We start from the raw sequence: 26,388 nt of genomic DNA on the forward strand, positions 1-26,388 counted from the left end.
ATTATACAGCATGACTAAGTAGGATTTATCCAAGGTGTGCAAGTCTGGTTCAACATTTAAAAATCAATTAATGTAATCCATCACATCAACGCACTAAAAAAGGAAAATCACATGATCATATCAACAGATGACATAGAAAAATAATCTGACAAAATCGAATACCCAATCATGATAAAAAACTCTCGGCAATCTAGGGATAGAGAGAAGCATTTTCAAGTTGATAAAGAACATCTACAAAAGCCTACAGCTAATATCATATTTAATGGTGAGAAATTGGAAACTTTCCCACTAAGATCAGATACAAGGCAAGGATGTCCCCTCTCACCACTCCTTTTCAACATCATACTGGAAATCCTTGCTAATGCCATAAGGTAAGAAAAAAAATAAAAAGTATACATATTGGGAAGGAAAACATAAAACTATCATTGTTCACAGATGATATGATTGTCTATGTATAAAATCCAAAAGAACTGACAAAAGAACTCCTGGACTAATAAGCAATTATAGCAACAATAAACAAGTAGAATTTGAAATTAAAAACACAATAACATTTATATTAGCACCAAAAAATGAAATACGTGAGTATAAATCCAACAAAATATTTGCAACAAGTATATGAGGAAAACTACAAAATTATGATGAACAAAATCAAAGAAGAACTAAATAAATCATGACATATTCCATGTTCATGGATAGAAAGACTCGATATTGGGAAGATATCTCTTCTTCCCAACTTGATCTCTAGATTCAATGTAATCCCAATTGAAATCCCAGCAAGTTATTTTATGGATATCAAAAACTGATACTAAAGTTTATATGGAGAGGCAAAAGATCCAGAATAGCCAACACAATTCTGAAAGAGAAGAACAAAGATGGAGGACTGGTGCTATCTGACTTCATGACTTACCATAAAGGTACAGTAATCAAGACAGTGCAGTACTGGTGAAAGAACAGACAACTAGGTTAATGGAACAAAACAGAGAGCCCAGAAATAGACCCAAATGAATGGAGTCAACTGATCTTTGATAAAGGAGCAAAAACCATACAATGGAACAAAAGATAGTCTCTTCAACAAATGGTGATAGTCTCTTCAACAAATGGTGCTGGAACAACTGAACATCCACATGCAAAAAAAAAAAAAAATGAATCTAGACATAGACCTTATATCCTTTACAAAAATTAGCTCAAAAAGGATCACAGACCTAAATGTAAAATGCAAAACGATAAAACTCCTAGAAGATAACTTAGGAGAAAACTTAGATGACCTAGGGTGCCGTGATGCCTTTTTAGATACCACATCAAAGATATAATTCATGAAAGAAGGATATTGGGAGAAATATTTGCAAAAGACATCTGATAAAGAACTGTTGTATAAAATATACCAAAAAACTGCTAAAACTCAATAATAAGAAAACAAACAAATCAATTTCGAAAATGAGCCAAAGACCTTTAGATGATATACAGAATGAGAATAAGCACATGAAAGATACTTAATATCATATGCCATCAGGGAAATGCAATTAGACGCAGTTAAAACAGCAATGAGATACCACTACATACCTGTTAGAATGGCTGAAATCCAAAACACTGACAACACCAAATCCTGGGGAGGATGTCGAGCAACAGGGACTTTCATACATTGCTGGTGGGAATGAAAATGGTACAGCCATTTTGGAAGACATTTTGGCAGTTTCTGACAAAACTAAACATATTTTCACCATATGACCCAGCAACTATGCTCCTTGGTATTTACCTAAGTGAGTTGAAAATTTAATGTCTACACAAAACTTCACACAGATGTTTATAGCAGCTTTATTCATAATTACTAAAACTTACAAGCAACCAAGATGTCCTTCAATAGGTGGATGGATAAATAAACCATGGTACATCGGTACAATAGAGTATTAATCAGCGCTAAAAAGAAATGAGGTATCAAGCCATGAAAGGACATAGAGGAAACTTAAATGCATATTACTAAGTGAAAGAAGCCAATCTGTAAAGGCTACATGCTGTATGATTCCAACTATGTGACCTTCTGGAAAAGGCAAAACTATGGAGACACTAGAAATATTGCTGGCTGCCGGAGGTTGGAGGGAAGGAGGTATGAACAGCTGAAGCCCACAGTATGCTTAGGGCTCTGAAAGCACTCTGTACGGGACTATAATGGTGGATACATGTCTTTATACATTTGTCAAAACCCATGGAATGTACAAAACCAAGAGTGAACCCTAAGGTAAACCATGGACTTTGATTGAAAATGATGTGTCAATGTAGGTTCATTGATTATAACAAATGTAACACTGGCAAGGGATGTGGATAATCGGGGAGGTTGTACATACAGGGGGAACAGGGAGTATGTGTGGGAGCTCTCTGTACTTTCTGTTCAGTTTTGCTATGAACCTAAAACTGCTCTAAAAAATAAAGTCTATTAAAAAGAAAAAAAACAACCTTGAAGCAAATATATTTCTCTCCCCATTTTTCTTTTTTTTGATGGAGAAATTGAGACGCAGAGAGTATTTGTCCTGACTCAGGCAGCTACTTTGTGGTTGAGCCAGACTGGGAAGCCAGAGAGCTCACCACTCCTCGGGGCCACTGGCATTGGATCCATTACTCTGAGCTGGTTTTAGGATCAACCAGCTGAAGGAACCCAGTCCGACGGCACAATCTTGTGGGGCAAGGCCAAGGGAAAGAAGCCCTCTGCTTGCGATGTACCCATAAGAAAAAGGAGTCCCCTTTAGAACCTCATAACTCAAAGACAGGATGGAGGAATCATCAGAAAATATTTTACACAATCTTTCTCTTTTATCTGTGTTTGAGGGGAAGTCAGGCTCCTCTGATGGTGGAAAAGGCCTCTGAGATTATGACGCAGAACTTTACTATCCTTTAAATTGATTGAGAAACACAAATAAAAGGGAGGAAACGTATCAACTCTTTCAGATTGTTAAGAGGAAAATTTCAAAACAATAAGACAGAGATGAGGAGAGACGGCATGAGATCTAAATCACAGCAACCAAATTAGCCTTGGCGTTGGAGTCAGCACGGTCAACGTTCACAATGTAGAAAACTCAGTCTGCAGTGTGGAAGAACATGAAAAACTCCTGTGTGCCCAAGGAACGGATAAATGAAAAGCCAACACAAGCCAACAACGGATCCTGGAGAGGTAGCCTGTGAAGGAGAGGTCTTCCTGAGTAACAGAACGTAAAGCGTCATGACCTCATGTATAATCCAAACCATCACTCCAGATATTTACTTTTTAAAAAAAGTCTAACAATAAGAGCACTTATTGTGTTCAACTGTGAAAATAAACTTAGAGTTTGAGAAGATTAAAGATCTTGAAGGTAAGAAGTCCAAATTTACTTGGACTCAGTCAAAAGATGGAATGGAAGTGAGAATGGAAAATCAGCTTAAAAAGATCGCATATCACATGCTTTTACATGAAAAAAGCAAGATGCAGAACAGAATAGTGTGCTACCTTTTGTGTACGAAAAAAGGGGAGATAAGAAAATAAGTAGAGGGGCCGGCCCCATGGCCGGGTAGTTAAGTTCACACCCTCTGCTTCAGTGACCCCGGGTTTCACTGGTTCAGATCCTGGGCGTGGACCTAGCACCACTCCTCAGGCCATGCTGAGGCGGCGTCCCACATAGCAGAACCAGAAGGACCTACAACTAGAATATACAACTATGCACTGGGGGGTTTTGGAGAGAGGAAGACTGGCAACAGATGTAGGCTCAGGTGCCAATCTTTAAAAAAAAAAAAAAAAAAGAAGTAGATACATATGTCGACAGATAGATGATGGATAAAATTTGAGTATTTTTGAAAAAACAAATCTTGGAAAGATAACCAGAAACTTAAAAAATAAAAAGGCCACCAAAAGCAAGAGAGGGAACAGCCTGGAGGAGACAGGGAGAGAAATCTGTTTTATCTAATTTTGACTTTTGAATCATGCAAATGTTTTAATATTCAAAAAATAAAATTAATATGATAAAGCAGCAAAACCTAAAATTGAATACAAATGGAAACAAATTATCTAACTGCATATGAAAATGGCAATATAAATACACAGAAAAAATTATTATTTCAAGTAACTTTTGAACACTATCTACATCCCTTATTGTTATGATTACATATATTGTCGTACATATTATTGAATTAAATTGGCTGATTTTCAAATGTGAAACCAATTTAGCATTCCTAGTGTAAACACAGCTTAGTCATGATGTGTTGTGTGTATATGTATGTGTGACTGAATTTGGTTTGCTAATATTTTGCTTAGGATTTTTGCATCTATGCTTATGAGTAAGATTGCCATGCTACTTTTTTTTTTGTAATGTCCTTTTCAGGTTTGGTATCAGGATTATGCTGACCTCATAAAATGAGTGTGTTTCTCCTTTTTCAGTTGTCTGGAAGAGTTTGTATAAGGTTGGTGATTTTTCTTTCTTAAATATTTAGGAGCATTCACTGCTAAAGCTACCTGGACCTTGTATTTTCTTTGCAGATATTTAATAACATTTAATTGTTTTTATAAATATGGGACAAATCAGATTTTCTATTTATTATTGTGTCAATTTTGGAAGTTGTATGACTCCTAGAATTTGTTCATTTTATCTTAATTACCAAGTTTATTGGCACGAAACCTCTGGTAATAGCTTCTTTATTTTTATTTCTTGATATTGGTAATTTGTGACAATTTGTAACTTTTTTTTATCATTCTTGCCAGAGGCTTACAAATTTGACTAGTCTTTTCAAAAACTAACTTTCAAGTTTGGGATTCATATCTTTCTATTTAAACTTTATTATTTTACCTTTATTATTTCCTTCCACCTACTTTAGAATTTCTTGTAAGGCAAATCTAGTGGTGATGAACTCCCTCAGCTTTTATTTGTCTGGGAAAGTATTTCTCCTTCATTTCTGAAGTTTTTCTGGGTATACTGTTTATGGTTGGCAGTTTCTTACTCTGTCAGCACTTTGAATATATTTTCCCCCTCTCTGGGTCTGCAAAGACTCTGTTAAGAAATTCGCTGATAGTATTACGGGGGTTCCCTTGTATGCGACAAGTCATTTGTTCCTTTGTTGCTTTTTCAATTGTCACTTTGTCTTTGATTTTTGACAATTTGATTATAATGCGTCTTAATGAAGACTCTTTATGTTTAATCTATTTGGACTTGGGCATGATGGTTCTGAAGGTTCAGTTCCCTTCCTAGATCTGGGGAGTTTTCTGCCATTGTTTCTTTAAGTAAACTTTCTTCTCCTTCCTCTTTCTCTGCTCTTTTTGGAACTTCCATAATGTGTACTATTGGTTGACTTGATGATGTCACATAAGTCCCATAGGCTTTGTTAACTCTTCTTCCTGCTTTTCTCTTTTTGTTCCTCTAACTGGATACTTTCAAATGACTTGTCTTTGATTTTGCTGATTCTTTCTTCTGCATGATCTAGTTTTCTCTTGAAGCTCTCTATTGAATTTTTCATTTCAGTCATTGTATTCTTCAGCTCCAGGATTCTTGTTTGGTTCTTTTTTATGATTTCTCTTTCCTTACTAAACTTCTTATTTTGTTCATGTGTTGTTTTCCTGATTTTGTTTAGTCATTTATTCATATTCTCTTGTAGCTCATTGAGCTTCCTTTAGATGATTATTGTGAATTCTTTATCAAGCAGTTCATGGATTTCCAGTATTGGAGATTTATCAGTTTCCTTTCGTTGTTTCCTGTTTTCCTGATTCTTCGTGATCTGTGTAGACTTGCACTGATGTCTGTGCATTTGAAGGAGAAGACACTCTTCCAGTCTTTACAGACCAGTTTTGGCAGATAAAGACTTTCTCCTCACTGATGGCACTGCCTCTGGGATTGCATTCAAGTGAGGCTGCAGCCAGGTCCCATAGCTGCTGCCAGGTCCACAGTCAGTTCTGTGGTTGGCAGGCCTGTTGCCAGGGAAACAAATGGGTGTCACTTCCACCAGGTCCCTGAGCATACTCCTTCTGGACCCCTGGGTGGGTCCCTGGATAGGCAGGACTGTCTCTGGACCGCAGTAGAGCAGGGCTGAAGCCATGTCACAGGATTGCTTCAGGAACCACAGTCAGATCTGAGGTTTGTGAGCCTGTTAGCATAGATGCCCATGGGCATGCTACTGCCAGGCCCCTAGGTGGATCCCTGGGCAGGTATAACTGCCTCAGGACTCTCTGGAGTGGAGCTAGGGGTGAGTCAGAGGACTGCTTCAGGGACTGCAATTGGGTCTGAGGAGTCAACGGGCCCTGTTACTGGGGGCATAGACAGTGGTGGCTCCTCCTGGGTCCCTTGGTAAAAGGGGCTGGTAGCAGAACCATGGAGAGCAGAACTGGGCTGAGTCTACAAAGGGACAGAGCTGCTTCTGTTCCACAGCTGGGAACCAGTCGGCAGGCCTGCCAGTGGTGTAGCAGGCTGCCTTCTCAAAGTGGCCCTGCTCAGTCTTGGGCTCCACTGAGGTCCACAACCTTCCACCTAGATCCCAAAATTCCCAAAAAGCCACTTTTGTTTGTGGGTAGCTGCCAAATATTTGTTTCTGTGGGGGAATATGGGCTGGGAATCTTCCATTCCACTATGGAGTATTTATTTTAAAAAATAAAGCTTTAAAAAAAATTTTCACTCAGTTTAATCATAAGAGTAATATATAATCATTTAAGGACATTTGGAAAGTACGAAAACTAAAATAAAATTACTCAACAATAGTCACATTACTCAAAAAGAATCACTGTTAAAGTGGTAATTCCATGTCATCTCTTTTCAATGCACTTCTAAAATATAATATACAATAGAAACAATTTTGAATCTTTTTTTATAGCTATCATTGCAAAAAAAATAAGTATAGTGCAGTGTTATTAAATTCTTCTAGAAGTGTTGCATAATAAACTATCAGGTAAATATATCATAATTCATTTAAACATTCCCTTGCTGAGAGACATTTAGAGTGTTGCACATTCAATTCAACCACATTTATTGATCACTATTTACGGAGTGTCACTTACACACACTGAGGGTACAGAAATAAATGGCCTCTGTCCTATCTAACCGTGAAAAGAAAAAATAGAATGCTATTTGATAAAGATAAGCTCAGGTTGATAAGGAAGCGGGTGGGCCAGGTTCTATGTTACTCTCATAGAATCAAGTAAGGTGCCCTGTAGAAAGTGATATCTGAGTTCTTAGAAAAATACAGATTAGAACAAAAGAAGGAAATAAAAAGCACTTATGTTTTTATCTTTCCAAACTTTCCCTCCATTATTACTAGCGATGGCCATTGAATACCTTAAAAATCTTTGCCAATGTTACTGGCAAAAATGGAAGTCCATTGGTTAATTTATATTTCTTTGATTCCTGGTAAATTTAAACATTTGATATAGATTTATTATATTTGTCCCTTTAAAAATTGTCTCTTATTTTCTTTGTCTTCTTTCTGATATAGTTTTAGCATACTTCTTATTGATTTGTATGTTCTTTATATATTTAGGGTATGATTTTTGTCTATGATGGTTTTGAAAATCTTTTCCCAGTTTGTCTGCCTTTTAATTTTGTATATAACATCTTTCGATATACAAGAATTTTGAACTTTTAGATAGTCAAATATTTTTCTTTGAGACTTTTTTTCCTTGGCTTTACTGTTTAGAAATTGTTTCTCCTTTAGAAATCAGCTAATTGTTATATATTATTTCTTTGCAGATTTTACAGTTTAGGCTTTTTTTCCCCACATTTAAGGACTTTAGAAGATTTGGGGCTTATTTTAGTTTCTTATATATTGTAACTCTATTTCAAAAGTATGTATTCTGTTATGTTGAGTTGTCTTATCTCAAAATATATTTTAATATTTTTTAGGAAAATTCTGTCCTTACAAACTTTCTTTTCCAAAACTTCCCTTGCTATTCTCATTTGAACATTCCTCATAATGAACTTTGGGATAATTTTAACAAATTTCAGAAGAAATCTTTTTGGGATTTATTAAAATTTTGTAAAATATAGTGATTGATTTACAAAGAATTGCAGAGTCTAATCTCTTCATCTAAGAACATGCTAAGTGTCTCCATAAGTCTTATTTTACGTCTCCTAGGATAATTATATTCTGTATAATTATAAAATAAAAAGGATTGTTTCTTCATGCTTTACTTTTCATTCTGGTGAAAATGGGATAATTTCCCCATTATCTTGCATGCCTCATAGTGTTTATATAGGAAAGCTGTTGATATATTGTTATTAGATCTAATCACCTTTCTTTAATTTCTTAATTTTAATATTTTTCAGTTGGTTCTTTTGGATGCTCTAGAAATGTACCTGCATTGTCTGCATTTAATAATTTTACCTTTTCCTTTCTGACCATTTTAACTCTTCCCTTTCAATATTAGCGCCCTTGTAGTCTGAATTGCCCTGTTTAGGTTCTCTACTGCCACAATGAATAGGGTGGTGAGAGCAGGTATCATTGTGTCCCTGACTTTGATGAAAATCCTTCCATAAGTTTTTGAGAGATATATCTTACTAAGTTTAGAAAATTGCTTTTTATCTCTAGGTTGCTAAATTTTTTTTAATTAATCATGAATGGGTATTGAATACTATAAAATGTTTTTTCCAGTATTTATTAAATTGATAGGATTACTTTTCTCCTCTAATCCGAACATGTAGTGAAACTTCCTTACATTCTTGGCATAAAATCTGTTCTGTCATGTTGCATCTTTTAATATATCAATCGAATTAATTTTATTTAATATTTCTGAGCCTGGGTTTTTCCCATGGCTTAAAAATTTCTATAAAACAGACTTTAGAAAATTGAGGTATAATTTAAATTCACTGATCTCAATCAGATTTGAAATTGCACACACCCGTGTAACCCATAGCCCTGTGAAGGAACAGGACATTCCATCATTTCAGAAAGTCCCCTCTTGCTCCTTTTCAGGCAATCCTCTCCACCCCTCAAATCAAACCCTCTTCTGATTTCTATTACAATAAATGAGAAGGGAATTAATTAATTTCCGAGCATTTGTGGTTTTATAGAGCTTTTGGCTGTGGTTGTAGTTGCTGTATATCAAAATGTTAGGTAACATTTGGTTTCTTGCTTAATTCCAGTATGATCATAGAATATACTCTAGAACTTCAATCCTTTTAAAATGTCAAAATGTGTTTTATGACCCAGTACCTAATCAAGAAATGTTCTCTTTGCACCAAAAGGACGTGTATTCTGCCAAGTTTTTGAAGTTTATTCAAGTGTTGTTCAAAACCGCTAATAACATTTCTATATAATTTTTTTTTGTCTGCTTGTTCTATCAGTTACATACAGGAATGTGTTAAAAATTTCAGGTTATGATTGTGGATTTGTCTATTTCTCCTTTTAGGCCCATCACTTTTCTTTATATATTTCCATGCTATATTTTTCAGACCAAACAAATCTAGACTAGTTATAACCTACTGACGGATTGATCTTTTGATCATTAAGAAATGTTCCTCTTTGTCTCTAGTAATGCTTCCTGTGTTAAAATATACTTTGTCTAATATTTGTACAGCTACACTATTTACATGACATAATTCTTTCTATCCCTTTACTTTCAACCTTCCTGTAACTCTCCATTTAAGGTGTCACATTGAAGCAACATACACCTGAGATTATTTTTTAATCCTGTCTACAATCTTTGTATTTTAACCAGGGCTATATTAAATTCCATTTATAGTTAGTGTAATTGCTGTTAAACAAGACAAACTCCTGTTGTTTAAATGGGTCATTTTATTATTTTTTTTCAATTTGTCTTCTTGTTTTAAGTTCCTTTTTCTTTCTTTCCTTGCTGCTTTTGGATTAAACATTTTTTATTATTCCATTCCCCCCCTCATTAACTTGTTATTCATTCCTTTTCTATTATTTTAGCTGTTACTCTAGAGACTATAATATTCATTCTTGTTTATTAAAGGCAAGTACTTTGATCAGGTCCCATACAATGCTAGGACTCAGCACACTTTAATTCCATTTACTCCCACCCTGCTCTTGTGCTATTATTGTGTATATTTTAATTCTGTACATACTCAAACCCCACAAGACATGAATTTATTGTTTTATACAGTTGGTATAAATTTATATCTAGCCGTATATTAATCCTTTCATTCTTCTTCATTCCGTCAGACATCTCCATGATTCCATTTGGGATTATTTTCCATCTGCCAGAGGAATTCCTTCTGGAATTTCCTTTCATGCAGGCAGGTCAGCTGATGATCTTAGTGTTTGTTATAAAAATGTTTGTGTTTTATTTTCAATTTTGAAGAATACTTTTACTGGGTATATAATCTAGGTGGGCAGCTAATTTCCTTCAGCACTTTGAAGGTATTTGAAAGCCTTTAGACTGCCATTGTTCACTTGAGAATAAGCTCTTGATCTTCTTGTTGCTCTTTTGCAGGTAAAATATCTGCTTTCTCTGCCTATTTGTAAAGATTTCTCTCTGTCTTTAATTCTCCGTAGTTTAGTATGATCTGCCTGGGTATGGTTTTCTTTGCTTGATATCCTGCTTGATTTTCATAATATTTCTTGATTCTCTGCGTTGTCATCTTTCATTAGTTTTGAAAAATTGCCAGCCATTATCTTTTCAAATATTGCTTCTTTTCTTTTTATCTCTCTCCTCTCCTCTGATACTTCAGTCTCATGTGTGAGAACATTTTACTACATATCGCAAGTTTTATTCTCTTTTCTGGAATTTATGTCCTTTTATTTCCCATGTTTCATTTTGCATATTTTTGACATATTAAATTCACTAATCAGGTTCACTAATTCTTCCTTAAGTTGTATCTAATCTACTATTAAACCCATCCATTCAGTCATAGTTTTAGTTTGTGTCGTCGTCCCGCCCCCTCCCCCGCCAATTCCGAAAATTCCATTTTATTCTTCTTTGGAGTTCTCAGTACTCTGCTGAAATTCTCTATCTTGTCGTCTAATTTCTTGAAGATATTAAGCAGAAATTTAAAGATCTATCTTTAAAGTTCAAAATCTGGATCCCCTGCTTACGTATTTCTATTTTCTGTTTTTTTCTTAGTTTTTAAGATAATTTTTTTTGCGTGTCCCCTTTTTAAATTAAGTGCCAGATATTGTGTATGAAATATTGTACAGATAATGTGTAGCTCTGAATGATGTTGTTTTCCTCCAGAGGGAATTTACTGTAGCATTTTGAAGCCGTTCGTCAGTCCTCGTGAGGGCTGGTCTATTTCTCTTTTACCAGTGCTCCTAGGACGTAGCCCGTCAGGGTTCCCACTGAAAGTCTAGAGTGTTCACCAGCTCCTCCGCCTTGATAGGTCCTAAACTCCAATTTTTTGTCTCCCCAGTCCCATAAGATGGCTGAAGCTCTGCTTACGTTCTCACCCTTTCAATCGTTGCCTTAGAATCATCAAACACCTTATGGGGAAAGTGGTACCATTCTGGGCTGCCCTTCATTTCTGGATCGTAATCATCCAAGTCCGTGCTGCTTTTGAAGCTCTCTGATGTTTCAAGCAGACGTCTGTTTTAAAAATGTTGCCAATTTTTCTCAGTGGGAGTATTAGTCACAAATAACTAGTCCATCATTGCCAGAAGCAAAACTCTATTGGAACACTTTGGGCAGAGCAGTGACATGATCTGACTTAGATTTTCAAAAGATCGCACTGATTACTTTGAAAATAAACTACGTGAGATTGGGGAGGAAAAAGGATGGAAGCAGGCAGTTCAGTTCTTGTGCGATCACGATAACCTAGACAAGAGATAATGGTGACAATTCATTGTGGCAGTGTGGCAATCGAGAAGTGATCAGATTCTGGATGTATTTTGAAGGTAAAGCCAAGAAGATTTACTTGCAAATTGGATGAGGGTATGAGAGAAATAGAGGAGTCAAAGCTGATCCCAAGTTTTTTGGCCTGAAAGACTGAAAAGATGGAGCTCCCATTTACTAAGATGGGGAAAACTGGGTAGAGGTGCACTTGCGAAGGACGATCCGGAACTTACTTTTGTGTACGTTAGGTTTGAGATGCTGATTTGACAGCTAACTGGAGACCCCCTGAAGTTCAAGGAATGGCTGGGAGCCGGAGACATAAAGTTTCTGGTCCTGAGCATATGGATGGAATTAGTCTTAAGACTGGATTCTTATCTTGAAAGTTAAATATACTCTCACCTTGAAAGTTAAATGCAGAGAAGAAGACTACAAACAGTACAATAGTGCCTATTTCATAGGGCTGATGAGAGGGCTTAATAATATTTATCCAACTCCTGCCTCCAGATCCCCCTCCCAGGGGTACGAAGGAACCGGGGTCCCGGGGCAACTCCCAGGCCCAGCGTGCTGTACAGCAACCCGGATCAGAGTCTCAGAACCCCTCCCCAAACGCCCAAGGGAAAGTGGATCGTGAGCTCCAGCAGGCAGCTCGTATGCCTCTCATTAAGAGAGGGCTCAGATTTGGGAACTCTCAGATGCTCAACAGGTGAGTAACCGGGTGACACAGCCGGCCCTTGGGCAGAAGGGTTGTGCTGTTCGTCGTCTCCGGGTCGCCGGGGCCACCCCCAGGCTGCACCTTCTCCCCCTGGGCTGCAGAGGGCGCGCGCAAGGCGCCCGGCGCTCGGGACCTGGCGGGCGCTCCGCGGGGGGCGGGGCGGGGCGGGGGCGGGGCCAAGGGCCGGGGCGGGGCCGAACGCGGGGCGGGACTGCCGGGAGCCGGCCAGCCGCAGTCTGAGCGCGGCGTGGGGGCGAGCGGTGGCCGGGGCTGCCTCAGAGGCACGCAGGGCACCTGGAAGCCGGGCCGTTACCCGCCGGCAGCGAGGAGGGCGCCGGGCGCCGGGCAAGGAAGCGCGCCCGAGCACCATGATCCCGCTGGAGAAGCCGGGCAGCGGCGTTTCCTCGCCGGCCGCCGCCTCAGGCTCGGGCCGGGCCAGCCGGGGTCTGAGCGCGCCGCGCCGGCCGCCGCCCCCGCCGCCCCAGCCCCGCGGGCTGCTGACGGAGATCCGCGCCGCCGTGCGCACCGAGTCCTTCCAGGAGCGCTACAGCCTGAGCCCGGGCCGGGAGCTGGGCAGGTGAGGCGGCCGGGCGGGCGGCGATAAGTGCGGGCGGCGCGGGGGCCGATAGCGCGCGGGGGCGGCGCCCACGCTCGGGTGCGGGCGGCGATAGGGCGGCCGGGGCGCGGGGCCACCCTCCGCGGAGCCGGCGGCGCCCCGCGAGCGTCAGGTTTGCGCGGCGGCGGGGGTGGGGAAGCCCCCGACGACAGGTGACCAGAACCCGGAGCCCTTCCTGCGCTCGGGCGCTCGCCGCATCCGCGGTCGCTGGCCGAGGGGGCGTGGGACCGCGCCGGCGACGTCAGCCCGGGGGGCGAGGGTGCAGTCGCTGCCGCGGCGGCTTGCTTTGCCCGTAAGCCCTTGCGGCTGTCGCCGGCTCCTTCTGCGGCGGGACCGAAAGAGAGCATCGGGCGTGACGGCTTCCGTTGCCCGGAGCTGTGCGGCCTGACGGCAGCTGCCGCCTGCTGCCTGCGATTTCGGTTTCTTGGTTTTGTGCTAGTTTAGTTCTAAAACGTTCGGGTCCCTGTGCCCTAAGTTCAGATCGGTTTCATTCATAGGCTCTCAGCTCTTGTCCCCCCTTTCTGCTCTGCCGTGAGCCGGCCCTGGCGCCCTCCTCCCCACCCCTCTCGGGTTTTGTAGGAATAGAGAGAGCTTACAACTTGGTCTCTTTAAAGTTGTAAAAGGCGGCGTCCGCTGGGCTGCCTGACGTTTTTATGTTGAAGCGGCTGATGCAGTGATAAGTTTGGGGCCTGACTCCCTTTTCCCTGAGAACAGTTTGGAGAAGACATCAGAAGCACTGGCCTTGGGGTCAGCCCCGAGCTCACAGCCCTGCCCTGCTTGCAGCGCGCGCGTTTGGGGGTGACTCAGAATGCCCGGCCGCACACTTGTCCCCCGTGAAGTCAGTGTCACCGCCGCCCGCCCTCCCGGGGGTCGTGAAGCCGCCGCGCGCGCCCTGGCCCGGCACAGGGCGTTCAGTAGTGCTCGGTGCTGTCGCAGACCTTTGTCAGGATTGCGAAGGAGCGCCGTGTTGTACCGAGGAAAGGGCCTGGCGGTCGTGACAGCCTTCATCTGGAAGCGTCTTGGAAAAGGAGGGACTTGTAGCATTGCTTACAAACAGCGTTAGAGATGCACTTCTTTACAGATACTAAGGTAGCTTTTAGAAGTCGTTTTTTCTGGAGGAGAACCTACTTTAAAAATGCCTTCCGTATTCCAAATGCTATCAAAAGGGAAAACGTCTGAGGAACAAGATTTACTGCGCTGTGCTAGGGACTAATTAACTGGATCTGTGCACACTTCAAGTGTGACAAAAGAAGACAGAGCTACTCACTCAGCGAGCGATTCTAATTCGTTGAAATTCCAGACATTCTGAACTAACCTTAATTTCTTGAAAAAGGAAAACTAAGACTTTCTATTATTTAGTTGAGTTGTCTGGCTTCATTCCACGAAGGGAAAACTGGCATTACAAAATTGAAACGTCTTCAGGCGGCAAGCGCTGTCTTGCAGACTTTGTAACAAATGTAAAAAACTGATTTGCACCCTACCAGGTGTTGTGATTCTAATTCCTCCAGGAATGTTTCTTTCAACTTTTGTTTTAACACCTCTCATAAAGTTAGCTTGCCTGTGGGGGGGGGGGGGTTGCGGTTTAAGGTTGTGACATCTTCTGCATCTTTTTTACATAAATTTCTTTACGAAAGTAATGTCTTGAAGCAGTGAGCAATGCAGTTAGACACTTGATATAAGAACCTAAACTGAAAAATAAAATTTATGCATTTCTTTCTGTCTGGTTTTCTTTTTCATCATGGAGAAGTTTAATGCGTGGTTAAGAACATGGTCTTGGGAGTCCGTCTGGTTGAATCGTCGCTCTTTACTTGCCAGCTCTGTGTACTTGAGTAGGTTACTCCATCATTGGTTGCCTCGTGGAGTTGTTGAGAGAATTAAATAAAACCCATCTGTAGCATTAAGGCTGCGCTTAGGTTAGAGGGAGCGTTCAATATGTGTAATCACTTGTGTAATTCAATGAACGTTATTTTACGTGTAACCAGAAAGCAAAAATAAGAAAACCTGCGCGACCTCAAAATATGCTTCTGTCTCTGGCAAAAGTAATGAAGTCTCATTGCAACAGACACAGGAACTGTTTAGAAGTCTCAGGAAGTAAAAGTTCTGTTTTGTGTTATAAGCAGGCTTTGTTTAAGGTTTATAAATTTGCCCTGTATATTACGGTTTTGACATAATTGAATGTGTTTATGTACACTCCTTTCTGTAGTAAAATAGGAAAGTTGCCTCTTTTTCCAACTGTTAACTCTGGCTGCATTTGGCATATAACTAATTGATCTCAGGCTGATTTACGACTTACGGAATTGCCCATGTTATATTTTAATGATGTGGTGGGAGAGCCATCATTTTTCCTACTGCATTGTAGGAATACTACTTACTTACTTCATGCAGTACCAAAAAATCATCTCTTTTTATTCTGTGGCTTCTCATTTAGTTGAAAATGTTGAAGAGGGGTGAAGAGCCAACTGTTCAAACACAGAAATTGAGTTCTTTCAGGAGTTGCCATTATTTTATCTCACAGAAATATAAAGCTTTCAGTGAAATGGTTGTTTGAAGAGAATTTTTTACATGGTCAATATTGATTCCATAGTGATGACGGGATGTGATGTTGAGTATTTTAAGAGATGTCGCATTCTTTCACGTCTCCAGCAGAGCCCATAGCAACCTAAATGTGGGTAAATATATGATGTAAAATCTTTTTTATTGCTTGAAGCTTGACTTGTTACTCCTAAGGCTTGTTACCTTTCTTTGAGTCAGGATGTGTGCCAATGTAAACCGCATTAATGACTGCAAGGCACAGAAGACATGACCTTGTGTTCTCAGAATTTTTTCACGATGTTGATTTCCCTTGAGCTTATTGATAGTGTAGGAACAGAAAGATGTTTCTGAAAATTTATACTAATGTCACATCAAAATGATGTCTTACATGTGTTTTCATTCTCTTCAACTTTAACATTTTTTGATCTATTCACAAATTTCGTCTTAAGAAAAAAATTTTTAAAGCCAGAAGAACATCTTTTATTATCTATGTTATTACATACTCATAGTTGAATTTTCCTATGGGGAAAAAAAGATATAAATATGAGTTCTCTGCTGGAAGGGGTACATCATAAGTGTTTGGGACTTTACAGTTTTACAAGTGCTTTCCCCTGCATTATCTCATTTAATTCTCATCACAAGTGTGTTTGGAAAGTCCCAGTTTTCAGATGAGAAAACCGAGATGGAGATAGATTGTCTTGTGAGAGATGGCTGACCTGGCACTCTTAACTTTGAAATCACTTTCATTGTGCCACAGATGTTTCTCAAAGAATAATCTGTAGTCTATCTTGTAGGTAAAGCAATTTCCATAGTTTTTATGTGAAGACACATTAATAAGTTCGTAATTGAAATAAACCTTACCAAGCTTCAGTGTCATCTAGTTCCCTCCCTAGTTGGGCCTTGTGGTAGATAGGGATGTCCTAGCTCATTCAGCTCTGAGCAATTGGAAGTGACAGGAAGAAGGAAGGATTTTTTGTCAGAGAAAGAGAAGAATTCAAGGATGCAGGGGTGGGCGTATTTCAGGAATCGTGTGTTCTTTACGTAGATTCATGGCTGCAGGTAATGGCTTCAGGTTTTGTGCCTTATGACTACTTAAGCATGTGTCATAAATTGTAAGTTATAATTTCTTAAATAATATTATCCATGTAGAAACTGCCTTGTTTTAGGACAAATATTATTTAAGATTACTTGGCAGCTAGTCGTTAGTTTGAAGAATATTTATAAACAGTGTTGGGTAATCTGATGCTTTTGGATGGATAAAAAGCTTGGCTCTTTGTGGTTCAGCAGCAGACGGTACTTAGGAAGTATGGCTTCTGCTCTAAGGCAGATACTTCATTCAGTCAACTGTTAATTTTTAAAAGTTGGGGCTTAGAATGTTAAAATTAAAATCTTAATTTGAAATATATAAAGTTAAGGATTTAATGAATTTCAGCCTCTTTACAAAACTTGAAGTAACAAAATTATATAAAATCTGCTTATTGAACCAAATGCATCAGGAAACTATAGTCATTGATTCACCTATTCGGTAAGGAAGAAGGAACTAGATTTGTTGAGGGAATTTATGCATCAAGTAGAGAGTTCAAATTAGATCACCTCCAAAAGTCCTCTAATTACAATACTCCTCTATTACAATAATTTGTAATAATACAAATTGTTATCGTTATCATAGGTCTGAAATTAGTGCCCAAAACAAGAAAATGGCTACTGTTTACTGATTACTGATCATTTGCTGAATGCCACGCACTTTAGAGATATAATTTTGTTTAGTCTTTACTACCCTACAAGGTGAGTACCACCAACCTCATTTTACAGATGAGGAGTCTGAGGCTCGGAAAAGATGAGGAAATCGCCCAAGAGTACACAGTTACTAGCTGGAATTTAAAACTGAGTGTGACTTTTAAAGCCCTTCCTGTTCTTGTCACTCATGCTGATGTCTGATCTGATGGACTCACTGATTTTTACACTTAGGGTCAACAGATATTTTATGTTTTCTGTTGTTTTCCTTTCAGAGGTAAGGAACACAGAATCTATTCTAAGTCTTTCTTGAATAGAACTTCTTTACATGTAAGGCATCACCCCAATGCTGTTAAGCAAATATTGTCCTTATATATTAAGCACATCAGGCACTTTGCTAGGTTGTGGAAGTTATTCCTAAATGTAACAGATCAGTCACTGTTCCCTTCATAGACAAGATGACGTGCCACATGGGAAAATCTTCTGGGGAAAATAACATTTGAGCTGAGCCTTACAGAATAGATGGAATTTCAGTAGTAGTGATGACAGATACTCCAGCCATTGGCAATAAAACAAATAAGCAAGTGACAGAAAAGTTCAGTGAGAGAGAGAATGGCAAGTAGTCCAGTGTGGCTAAACTGTAGTTTAGTAAATGAGGTTAAGTTGCCATAGAACTTTCATTTAACATCATAACAAGAAGAGTATATGTATTCAGGATGCTATCTGATATCATATTTGAGCACCCGCCATGTGCAGGGTACTGGGGAGATACAAAGATGAATGATAAGTGAGGTCCCTGGAACTCATAGTCCAGCTAGGGAGACAGTCATCGTGCAACAGATTGTAATATGTCAGACCGATTTAAATAATAAAATACAGGTAGAAACAAAGCACATTCTAGTCATCTACGATCAAACCTAGAACCTCAGAGATCACATTTATTTTGCTTCCTCTGTATACCACTCAAATTAGCATCTACAGTTTTTTATCTTTACCTGAACCGTATATATTCTATTATCTGTTCACCTTTGACTGCAACCCAACACTGGAACTTTTGTTTTGAATCTATCCAGTAAGTAGAATTCTCTTTACAGAGAAAGGCACCTTAGACTCCTCCCATCCAAAGCTAACCCCTTATCTCCCACCGAAACCTTTCATATTCATCTCTCATTCGATGTTACCACATTTACCCAGCACCCACGCTCAAAGTCTACGAGTCATCCTCCACTTCCACCTTGCCCTGCTCTCAGCTCTGCCTGCAGCTCAGTCTGGCTGTCAGGGAATGCTAATGAATCTTGACCTTGAGTGTCTTGTAAATGCGTTCTCTCTTCCCAGCTTCCACTGCTGCTACTTTAGTTCAGACCCACTATCTTGAATTATTTTATTGGCTTCCCTAGTTTCTAGTTAATACTTGGCAATACTCTCTTTACAACACTATCAGAATTATCTTTTTAAAACAATTATCTTATTTTAAAAATTCTAGTAGGTGTCTATTTTACCTTGATAAAGCTCAAACTCCTTATGTCATTCCTACCTAAAGATGCTCACCATGCCTTCTTAAGCATTACCAGTTAGGCGCTGGTAATGCAGAAGTAAGTAAAACCTAGTCCTTGTTCTTAAGAAGCTTAGACCGGTGGGTCTCACGCAGATGTCACCTCCTCTTGTTATAATTGTGTATGTATCTTCCCTTTCCCACCATCCTGGAATATGTTACCACCGTTGAGTAGTTCTGAAATGTGTTCATTTCTGAATTCCCCCCAAAAATTGTTTAATGAGAGAACCTGAGTTCTCAGTTTAGCGTGTGGTAGTGAACTATAGATTTGTGAAATGAATGCAGATCTCTGAAAATTATAATGACTGTGTAGTCCAGGAAGAATTTTGGCTTAGTCAACAAAGTAGATGTGCAACAGACATCTTATGCCCTTTGAACCTCATCAGCCTCAGGTCTCTGTACATAACTGTGGCCCTTAGTGTCAGAGAAATATGTTTATTTTATGCTTTGTAGAGGCCTTAATAACCTGAAGTTAAGGGTTGAGACACAGTCACAATTTTTACAATGAAGTGATGGTAAAGCATGTATTTTAGAGCCTTTTTGGGGTGTGGAATTTAGGGACACTGTGACAGCATAATTCTTAGTGTGTTCTAGAACTCTTCTCCTTTAATGCTGAAGCTCACATTCTCTGTCCTGTGTGAGCAGACCCGGAAATCTCTTTTTATCTACTTCTCACTCATCCGTGAAGAGTGTTCGGTTTCCTCCCTTGCACTAATCGTCTAGGGATGAAGGCAGTGCATGTTCCCTCAAACCTGTGTGACGTGCGGGTCTGCTGTCGGGCTTGTTGATGTGCAGGAGCAGAATGACGGAAGGGTGTTCTTCAGTGTGAGATAGTGTGGGTGGCACACTGCTGCTTTTTATAAGGCTCACAAGCTATGTGGAATGACTTTTATATTTTTAAATGGTTGGAAAAAATCAAAAGAGTAATATTTAATGACATGGAAGTTATATTGAAATCCAAGTTTCGTTGTCTGTAAAGTGTTTTTTGAAACCCAGCCACACTCATTCGTTTGCCTGTTGTGTACAGCTCCTTTCCCTCTGCAACAGCAGACTTCAGTAGTGACAGAGACCATCTGGCCAGCAGAGTCGAAAATATTTGCTATCTGGCCCTTTACAGAAAAGTTGGCCAACTCCCAGTGTAGTGCCAGACAGAGTGGGAAGAAAAGAGTAAACCTAAAGCTGTGAGGAATCCTTCCACGGAAACAGAGGTGGGGTCCAGAGTAGTCACTGGTGTGAGAGGAAAGCAGTGGGAATTACTCTGGTGACCCAGAGAAATGGATGCAGGGCTGCAGACGTGGAGTAAGTATAGGTCTCTTCCCTATATTTGCCTCTGGTCCCTGAATTTAACAGTGTCTCTTCTATAACAAGGGTTCCCAGAGTTTGTAGGTTAGCGGTGTGAATCCATTTCTATGTTGAGTCCCTTGTCTTCCTGTCTGGTCTTCAAAAATACACATTCAGGCCAGATGCTAAGTAGTGTTTTACTTTCTGCACAGTACTGTATTGCCTCGAATTTTAGGTGTGCTAACAATAAACATTTGTATGTTTGATGTGGGAGCACTTTGAAGGCAGTTCACCTGAGTCCTGTCTAATTTACCGGGAACATGCTTGCTGTCAATTATATTTTGGTCAACTTTTTACAAATTAAACTTTCTCTTTTTTTCTCTTCTTTTGAAACTTCTGACATACAGGTATGAAAAAAAATCAAATTATTAATGACTTTTGTTCTCTTTCTTAAAAGAATCCAAAGGTCTTTAGGAGCCTTTTGAAACTTGATAGAGATGTTAGCCTAATGACTTTGTGGGGTAAAATAAAAGGAGGAATTGGTCTGTGATGAATATGTGTGTGGTGTGTGTGGTTTAATCTCTCCAGTATCTGTAGAAGTCTTTTACATTTCTGTCAACAAAAAAGAACTTTAATCTGAATAAGGGTGCTGTTAGGTAGATTGTTGCCTAATTGAGCAGCTGTAGGGTGATCCCTAAGGATTGTCACTTAACATTTTTATTACTGATGATAACAAAAATATAGAGAGCATGAAAATCATATTTGTGGTTAACAGTAGCTAGGAAGGAAGAATTAGTACTCAAAATTATGTCAGTAGTCTAGAATGCTGGGCCAAAACTTAGCAATTAGAATTTAATTTTTTTTAAACATTTTTAAAATATAGTATGAGGACACTGGCTTGAAAAATTTCAAGTGGAAAAAAGGTCTAGGTAGTTTATTTATCAGCCCAATTTGAAATATGAAAAACCTGTCAAGTTGTTTTAAAACACAGTATTAGGTTGTGTTGTGCCAAGATCAACAAAATAAGAATCATGGAACACTTTGGTCAGATTATGGTTGGAGTAGTTGCTTCAGATTTGGTTGGCACATGTTATCAGCAGTTCTGACGAACAGTAATGTGAGGAGGTCTGAAAACCTTACGGGGATGAGGAATGATTGGAAATTGGAAAAGGGAGTGGCAGTTAACAGATCCTGTTAGCTGTGTCAATATGTGCTAGACGGTCCTGGGGAAGAGAGAATGGATCTTTGTGTAGCAGGTCGTGTTAGCTGTGTCAATATCTTTCTGTACCGCTTGGCCAAAGACCCAGACCACAGCCCTTCACTTGAAGTCAGGTTTAGGCCTGTAATGAAAACCTTATTAAAATACATGGGCCCTAGAGTGGAAGAGACTGTCACACAGTTTGAAAGAAGGCATTGGCATTGGCATTAGGTAAAAAACTATGTGATTTCTAAGTTGTCTTCTCACTGAAGGATTGGATATTTATGGGTGATGACTGTCACAACTTAATGATTTGTTTGATTAATAATATTTTATTGAGCACTTACTATGTAGCAAGTGCTATGCTAAGCAGTTGACATGTATTATATACTTTAATTCTCACAACAACCCTATGAAGTAGATTCTGTTTGTGTCATCTTTTACAGATAAGGGAAATGAGACTTTAAAAGGTTAAATAAGTTGCCCAGGATTACGTGTCAAGTAAGTGACCGAGCCATTTACTGGATTCAAGCCCATATCTGTCTGATTCCAGAGCCTCGTACCCTTCGTCAGTACACTATACTCATTCCCCTGTGCGACTTGCTTATTTCTCTAATAGGAGTTGGTAGTGTAGCGTATCAAAATGATGCTTTTTGTATCTAATCTCTGTAGGAAAACTACACATTTCCAGCTGATGGCTGTAGTTGAAATGCTATCATGTAAATGAGATCCTGAACTTTCATAATTTTGGAAAGTGACACTGTTCTTTTAGAGTCAACTAGTGATGATGAAATTTATCATTTTAGGAATTCTCATAACCAGTTTCTCTTAAAAAATCAGATGGCTTTTTTTTTAAGATTTAAATCATTTTTATGTATAAATTTGCAAAAAAATTATTTTTATGTGTAATTGCAAAATATATTAACTTTAGTATTTGATTATTCTCTATTTAGAAGAATGAATTTTGCAGGTTTACAAATTACATTTTGTTTGATTATAGATACATCCTATTAAATTCCTAGGTGATGCTGCTACTTTTGTGATTGAATGTGACCTAGATTTGAATATCCACTGATGAGTATTTGGAAATTTTATTATAATTTACCATCTCTGGAAAGTTGTCAGCTCTTTAACAGTGAATGTTTTTGTTTACTTCTAGGGGCAAATTTGCAGTGGTGAGGAAATGTATAGAGAAAGATTCTGGAAAAGAATTTGCAGCAAAGTTCATGAGAAAAAGAAGAAAAGGCCAGGATTGTCGGATGGAAATAATTCATGAGATTGCCGTACTTGAACTAGCACAGGACAATCCGTGGGTCATTAATTTACATGAAGTCTATGAAACTCCGTCAGAAATGATCTTAGTTCTGGAATAGTAAGTATTGTCTTCCTTAGATTGAGTTTGTTTGATATTCCATACTTCCTTTACAGGATGCCGCTCTCTGTGATAATGTGGCAGGGCCTGGTTCTCTGGAAACCTGAAGATTCTTCAGAACTGTTTCATATGTTCCTCTCATTAATTTGACATGTTCCAAATTTGCAAAGATGCATGTATGTTAGATTTTTCATTTTCCTTCTTTAATAAAATTCTTCTCATATTAAAGGTCTCTTATGTTCTTATTAAAAGCATTCTTAAGAAGGTAAGTGATACCAAGATAATATTAAAATAAAAGTCATTTTACAATCCCTCACATGTTCGTGTAGTCTAAGTTAATCTCCTTTCTTTCAGAAACAGTTGTTTTGATTCATACCATGTTTTCAGTTTAAGTAAGTAGGGACAGCAGAGAAAACAGCTTTGGAAAATGAAGGACAGTTTTTTCTTCTTAAGAAATCCTGTTTTCCTCTCTGTTTCTCCTGCCAGAGGAAAAGATTGATAGATTTGAATACTTTAAAAGCCTTAATGCATCAGGGGCTGGCCCCGTGGCCGAGCGGTTAAGTTCGCGCGCTCCGCTGCAGGCGGCCCAGTGTTTCGTTGGTTCGAGTCCTGGGCGCGGACATGGCACTGCTCATCGGACCACGCTGAGGCAGCGTCCCACATGCCACAACTAGAGGAACCCACAACGAAGAATATACAGCTATGTACCAGGGGGCTTTGGGGAGAAAAAGGAAATAATAAAATCTTTAAAAAAAAAAAAAAAAAAAAAAAGCCTTAATGCATCAGTAAACAAAAAATGAGAAGGCAAACTCAGAGAAAAATAGTTCTAATATGTGTTCACCCAAAATGATTAAATTTCTTTAATATGTAATTAGATCTTACAAATATACACAAATGTGCAAACCTCCTATTTTAAAAAAAATGGACAAAGGATATGAAGAGAAATTCCACACAGACGCATAATATGTAAATGGTCTATGCATACGTGAAAAATATTGATTCTTCTAATTTTTACTATGTAAATCAAAAAATAAGTTGTCGATTTCACCCAGTAAGATTGGCAAAGATTATAAAGAAAAGTGTTGTTCGTGGGTTTACCCATCTGATTTATACTACAGGTGGGAGAATAATTGGAGCAACTTTTCTGGAGGACAATCTGGAGTATGTATCAAAAGCCTTAAAAAATGTATGCTCTTAAACCCAGCAATTTCGGTTATATAAGCTTTTTCACAAGAAAATAATCAGGCACTTGTTCAAAGATGTATTACAAAAATCTTCAGTGTAGCATTATTTATATAACAAAAAAGAAATAATCTAAATGTTTAATAGAAAGGAGTTGGTTAAATAAGTGATGTCATAAAATGGATTACTAGTGAGTCATTTAAAAAGATACGGTAGATGTAAATCTATTGACAAAGATTTTTTAAAATATTGTTAAAAAGAAAAAAACATGTTACAAAATAATGTATCCAGTATTATCTTGTTTTTATTTAAAAGTTTATAGAGGGAAAAGTCTGGATGGCTAAAATAGTGCCTTCCTCTTGATAATATAATTCAAGAGCATTGTGTCCATTTATTTTAGTTCACAAATTTCACTTGTAAGAATCGTTTCTAAAGAAATAAAATGTGAACAGTGAGAAGCACAAAAGTGTTTTCCACAGTGTATCTTTAATTGTAATAGAAATATCCAAAAATGATGGAATGGTTAATAAATGTATATGTGAATTTTTTCTCAAAGTTGTTTTTTAATTTAAAAAAAGGTTCGTTTAGGAATCTCATATATAAGCCCCCTGCTTACCTAGATTTTCGGTTTCCAGTTTGTTTTGGAGAGGATCCAGGCAGAATTGGGAATTGATCTAGAAAAGACCCTTTGAAGTGTACTATCCTCTGACCAAAATCTCCTTGTTGCTGTCCTGTTCTCACAAACCCTGCCCTGCAGCCTTTAATCTTTGACTCGTCTCCGTTCTTCCAGTCTTTGAGCCAGCTCCTGACTTTTTTCTTTCCTTTTATTCCCTTCTCTTCTTTAGCAGTTATTTCAACTAATCTCTCACCAGCACCTCACATTATTTCCTTCTTCCTCTTGGTCTTCCTCTGCAACTCGTTTCACCAGTTTGAAAACTGGGACCCATGCTGTGTGTCCCGCCTCCTCGTGCACGTTCTTGGGAGGACTTGGGTCGTCTTTGATCTGCTTATTACACGAGTTCCATCCTCAGCTGGGCTCTTGGTATGGTTTGGTAATTCTTTACCTAATCTCTCATTAGCATCCCCCCAGGAGCTCAGCAAAACCTTTAACACACATACCGTGTCGCCCACTCCCATCTTGTGTTAGACACCTAGCCTTTCTCCCCTTTGTGGATAAAGTAAAGGCCCGCAGACACCTTCAGCATCCTTCTGTACCACGGTCACCCGCCTCCGTTCTGTTTGAAGGCAGAGATTCCACTACTTCACTCCAAGGCTAAAACCTTTACTTACGTCCCTTAATTCTCTTCCTTCCTTTTCTACGAGCTGTGTTTTGTTTTTTAGTTAGTCGTCTGACCTCTCTTAGAGTTTCAGTCCCTCCTCCTGCTGTGGTTCTTTTCCCTCCGTCTTCTGGTGTTTCAGTCTCTTCTGTCCTGAAATTCCTTTCCTCAGCTTTGACTCTGCTTGAACTGTTGTCCTGCCTTTCTCTTTTCTTTACTGCTGTAGTCCTTAAAGGAATAGTCTGAATTTACAGCTGTCCTCACCTTCCAGTCAGTTGTGTTCCACCTTATTGATCCATTCATCTGTGCATGTGCCAACACTCCATTACCTTTCCATCTAACACTGTCTGCGCTTCTAAAACTGTCATGAGGTCATCCGCCCTGTTTGCCAAAATCAATCTCCTCATTTTAGTATTCGTTCTACTTCTTACTTTCTTTAAACATTTGATATTACACCTTCTTTCTTGAAAATATGTTCTTCCTTGGCTTTCATGACCCTATTTTTTTTTTTTTAAATCTTCTCTTCCTCTCAGAGCCTTTTACCCTTCCACTGTAGAAATACAAACGCTCCCAGAGTTCATTGGTGTTACTGTTATCATCCATTTATATTCTGTACATTTACCCTGAATAGTAACAGTGTGTTTTTTGTGGCGTCTGCTATTATTTACGTGCTGATTATTTTCAAATCTTTGTCTCCATCCTCAGACCTTCTGCTAAGCTCCAGCTGCCCACTGCATATCCCCGTACCCAACCAGCCTCATTATCAATTCAGGATCAATATGCGTGCACTCCTGCATTGCCCTTCTAATGAGTCTTGTTGCCCGTTTCCACTGGTATCTGCTTTTATTTCATTGGTCAATCTAGGAACCTTGAATCTATCCTTGATTGCTTTACTGCCTTTAACACTCGTGTACGATGTATTACCAAGTCTTCCACTTAAGCCTCTCCCCTGTTGGTCCCTTTTTCTTTGTTCTTGCTGTTCCTCCTCTGTATCCGGTCCTCATTGTCCCTCCAGTTGACTATCACAGTAGCTTCTTAGTGGATCACCCTGGCTTCAATCCTAGCACGTCTCTCAGGCTGCTGTTAGGTAACTAAAACGTAGATGTGGCGATATTATTCCCTTGCCTGGAGACTTTTGGTTGCTTCTCTTGTTTCAGTGATCCTGTTTTTAGAATCACAAATCAGTATGATTTGGTCAGAAATTTTTGTG

The 26,388-nt window shown here is 39.1% G+C and overlaps 1 protein-coding gene across 1 annotated transcript in view; it reads left to right on the forward strand.

Moving 5' to 3' along the window:
* Positions 1-12,625: 12,625 nt before the first annotated feature.
* STK17A (serine/threonine kinase 17a) overlaps positions 12,626-26,388 on the forward strand; it is a 39,049-nt gene continuing 25,286 nt past the window's right edge. The window contains exons 1-2 of the mRNA XM_023638972.2: positions 12,626-13,011; positions 22,507-22,719. Of these exons, the coding sequence (XP_023494740.1) occupies positions 12,803-13,011; positions 22,507-22,719 (422 nt within the window). The 5' untranslated portion in view covers positions 12,626-12,802. The remainder of the gene's footprint in view (positions 13,012-22,506; positions 22,720-26,388) is intronic.

This window comes from Equus caballus, chromosome 4 (genome assembly GCF_041296265.1).
Source record: "Equus caballus isolate H_3958 breed thoroughbred chromosome 4, TB-T2T, whole genome shotgun sequence".
In the NCBI taxonomy this organism is placed as follows: Eukaryota; Metazoa; Chordata; class Mammalia; order Perissodactyla; family Equidae; genus Equus; species Equus caballus.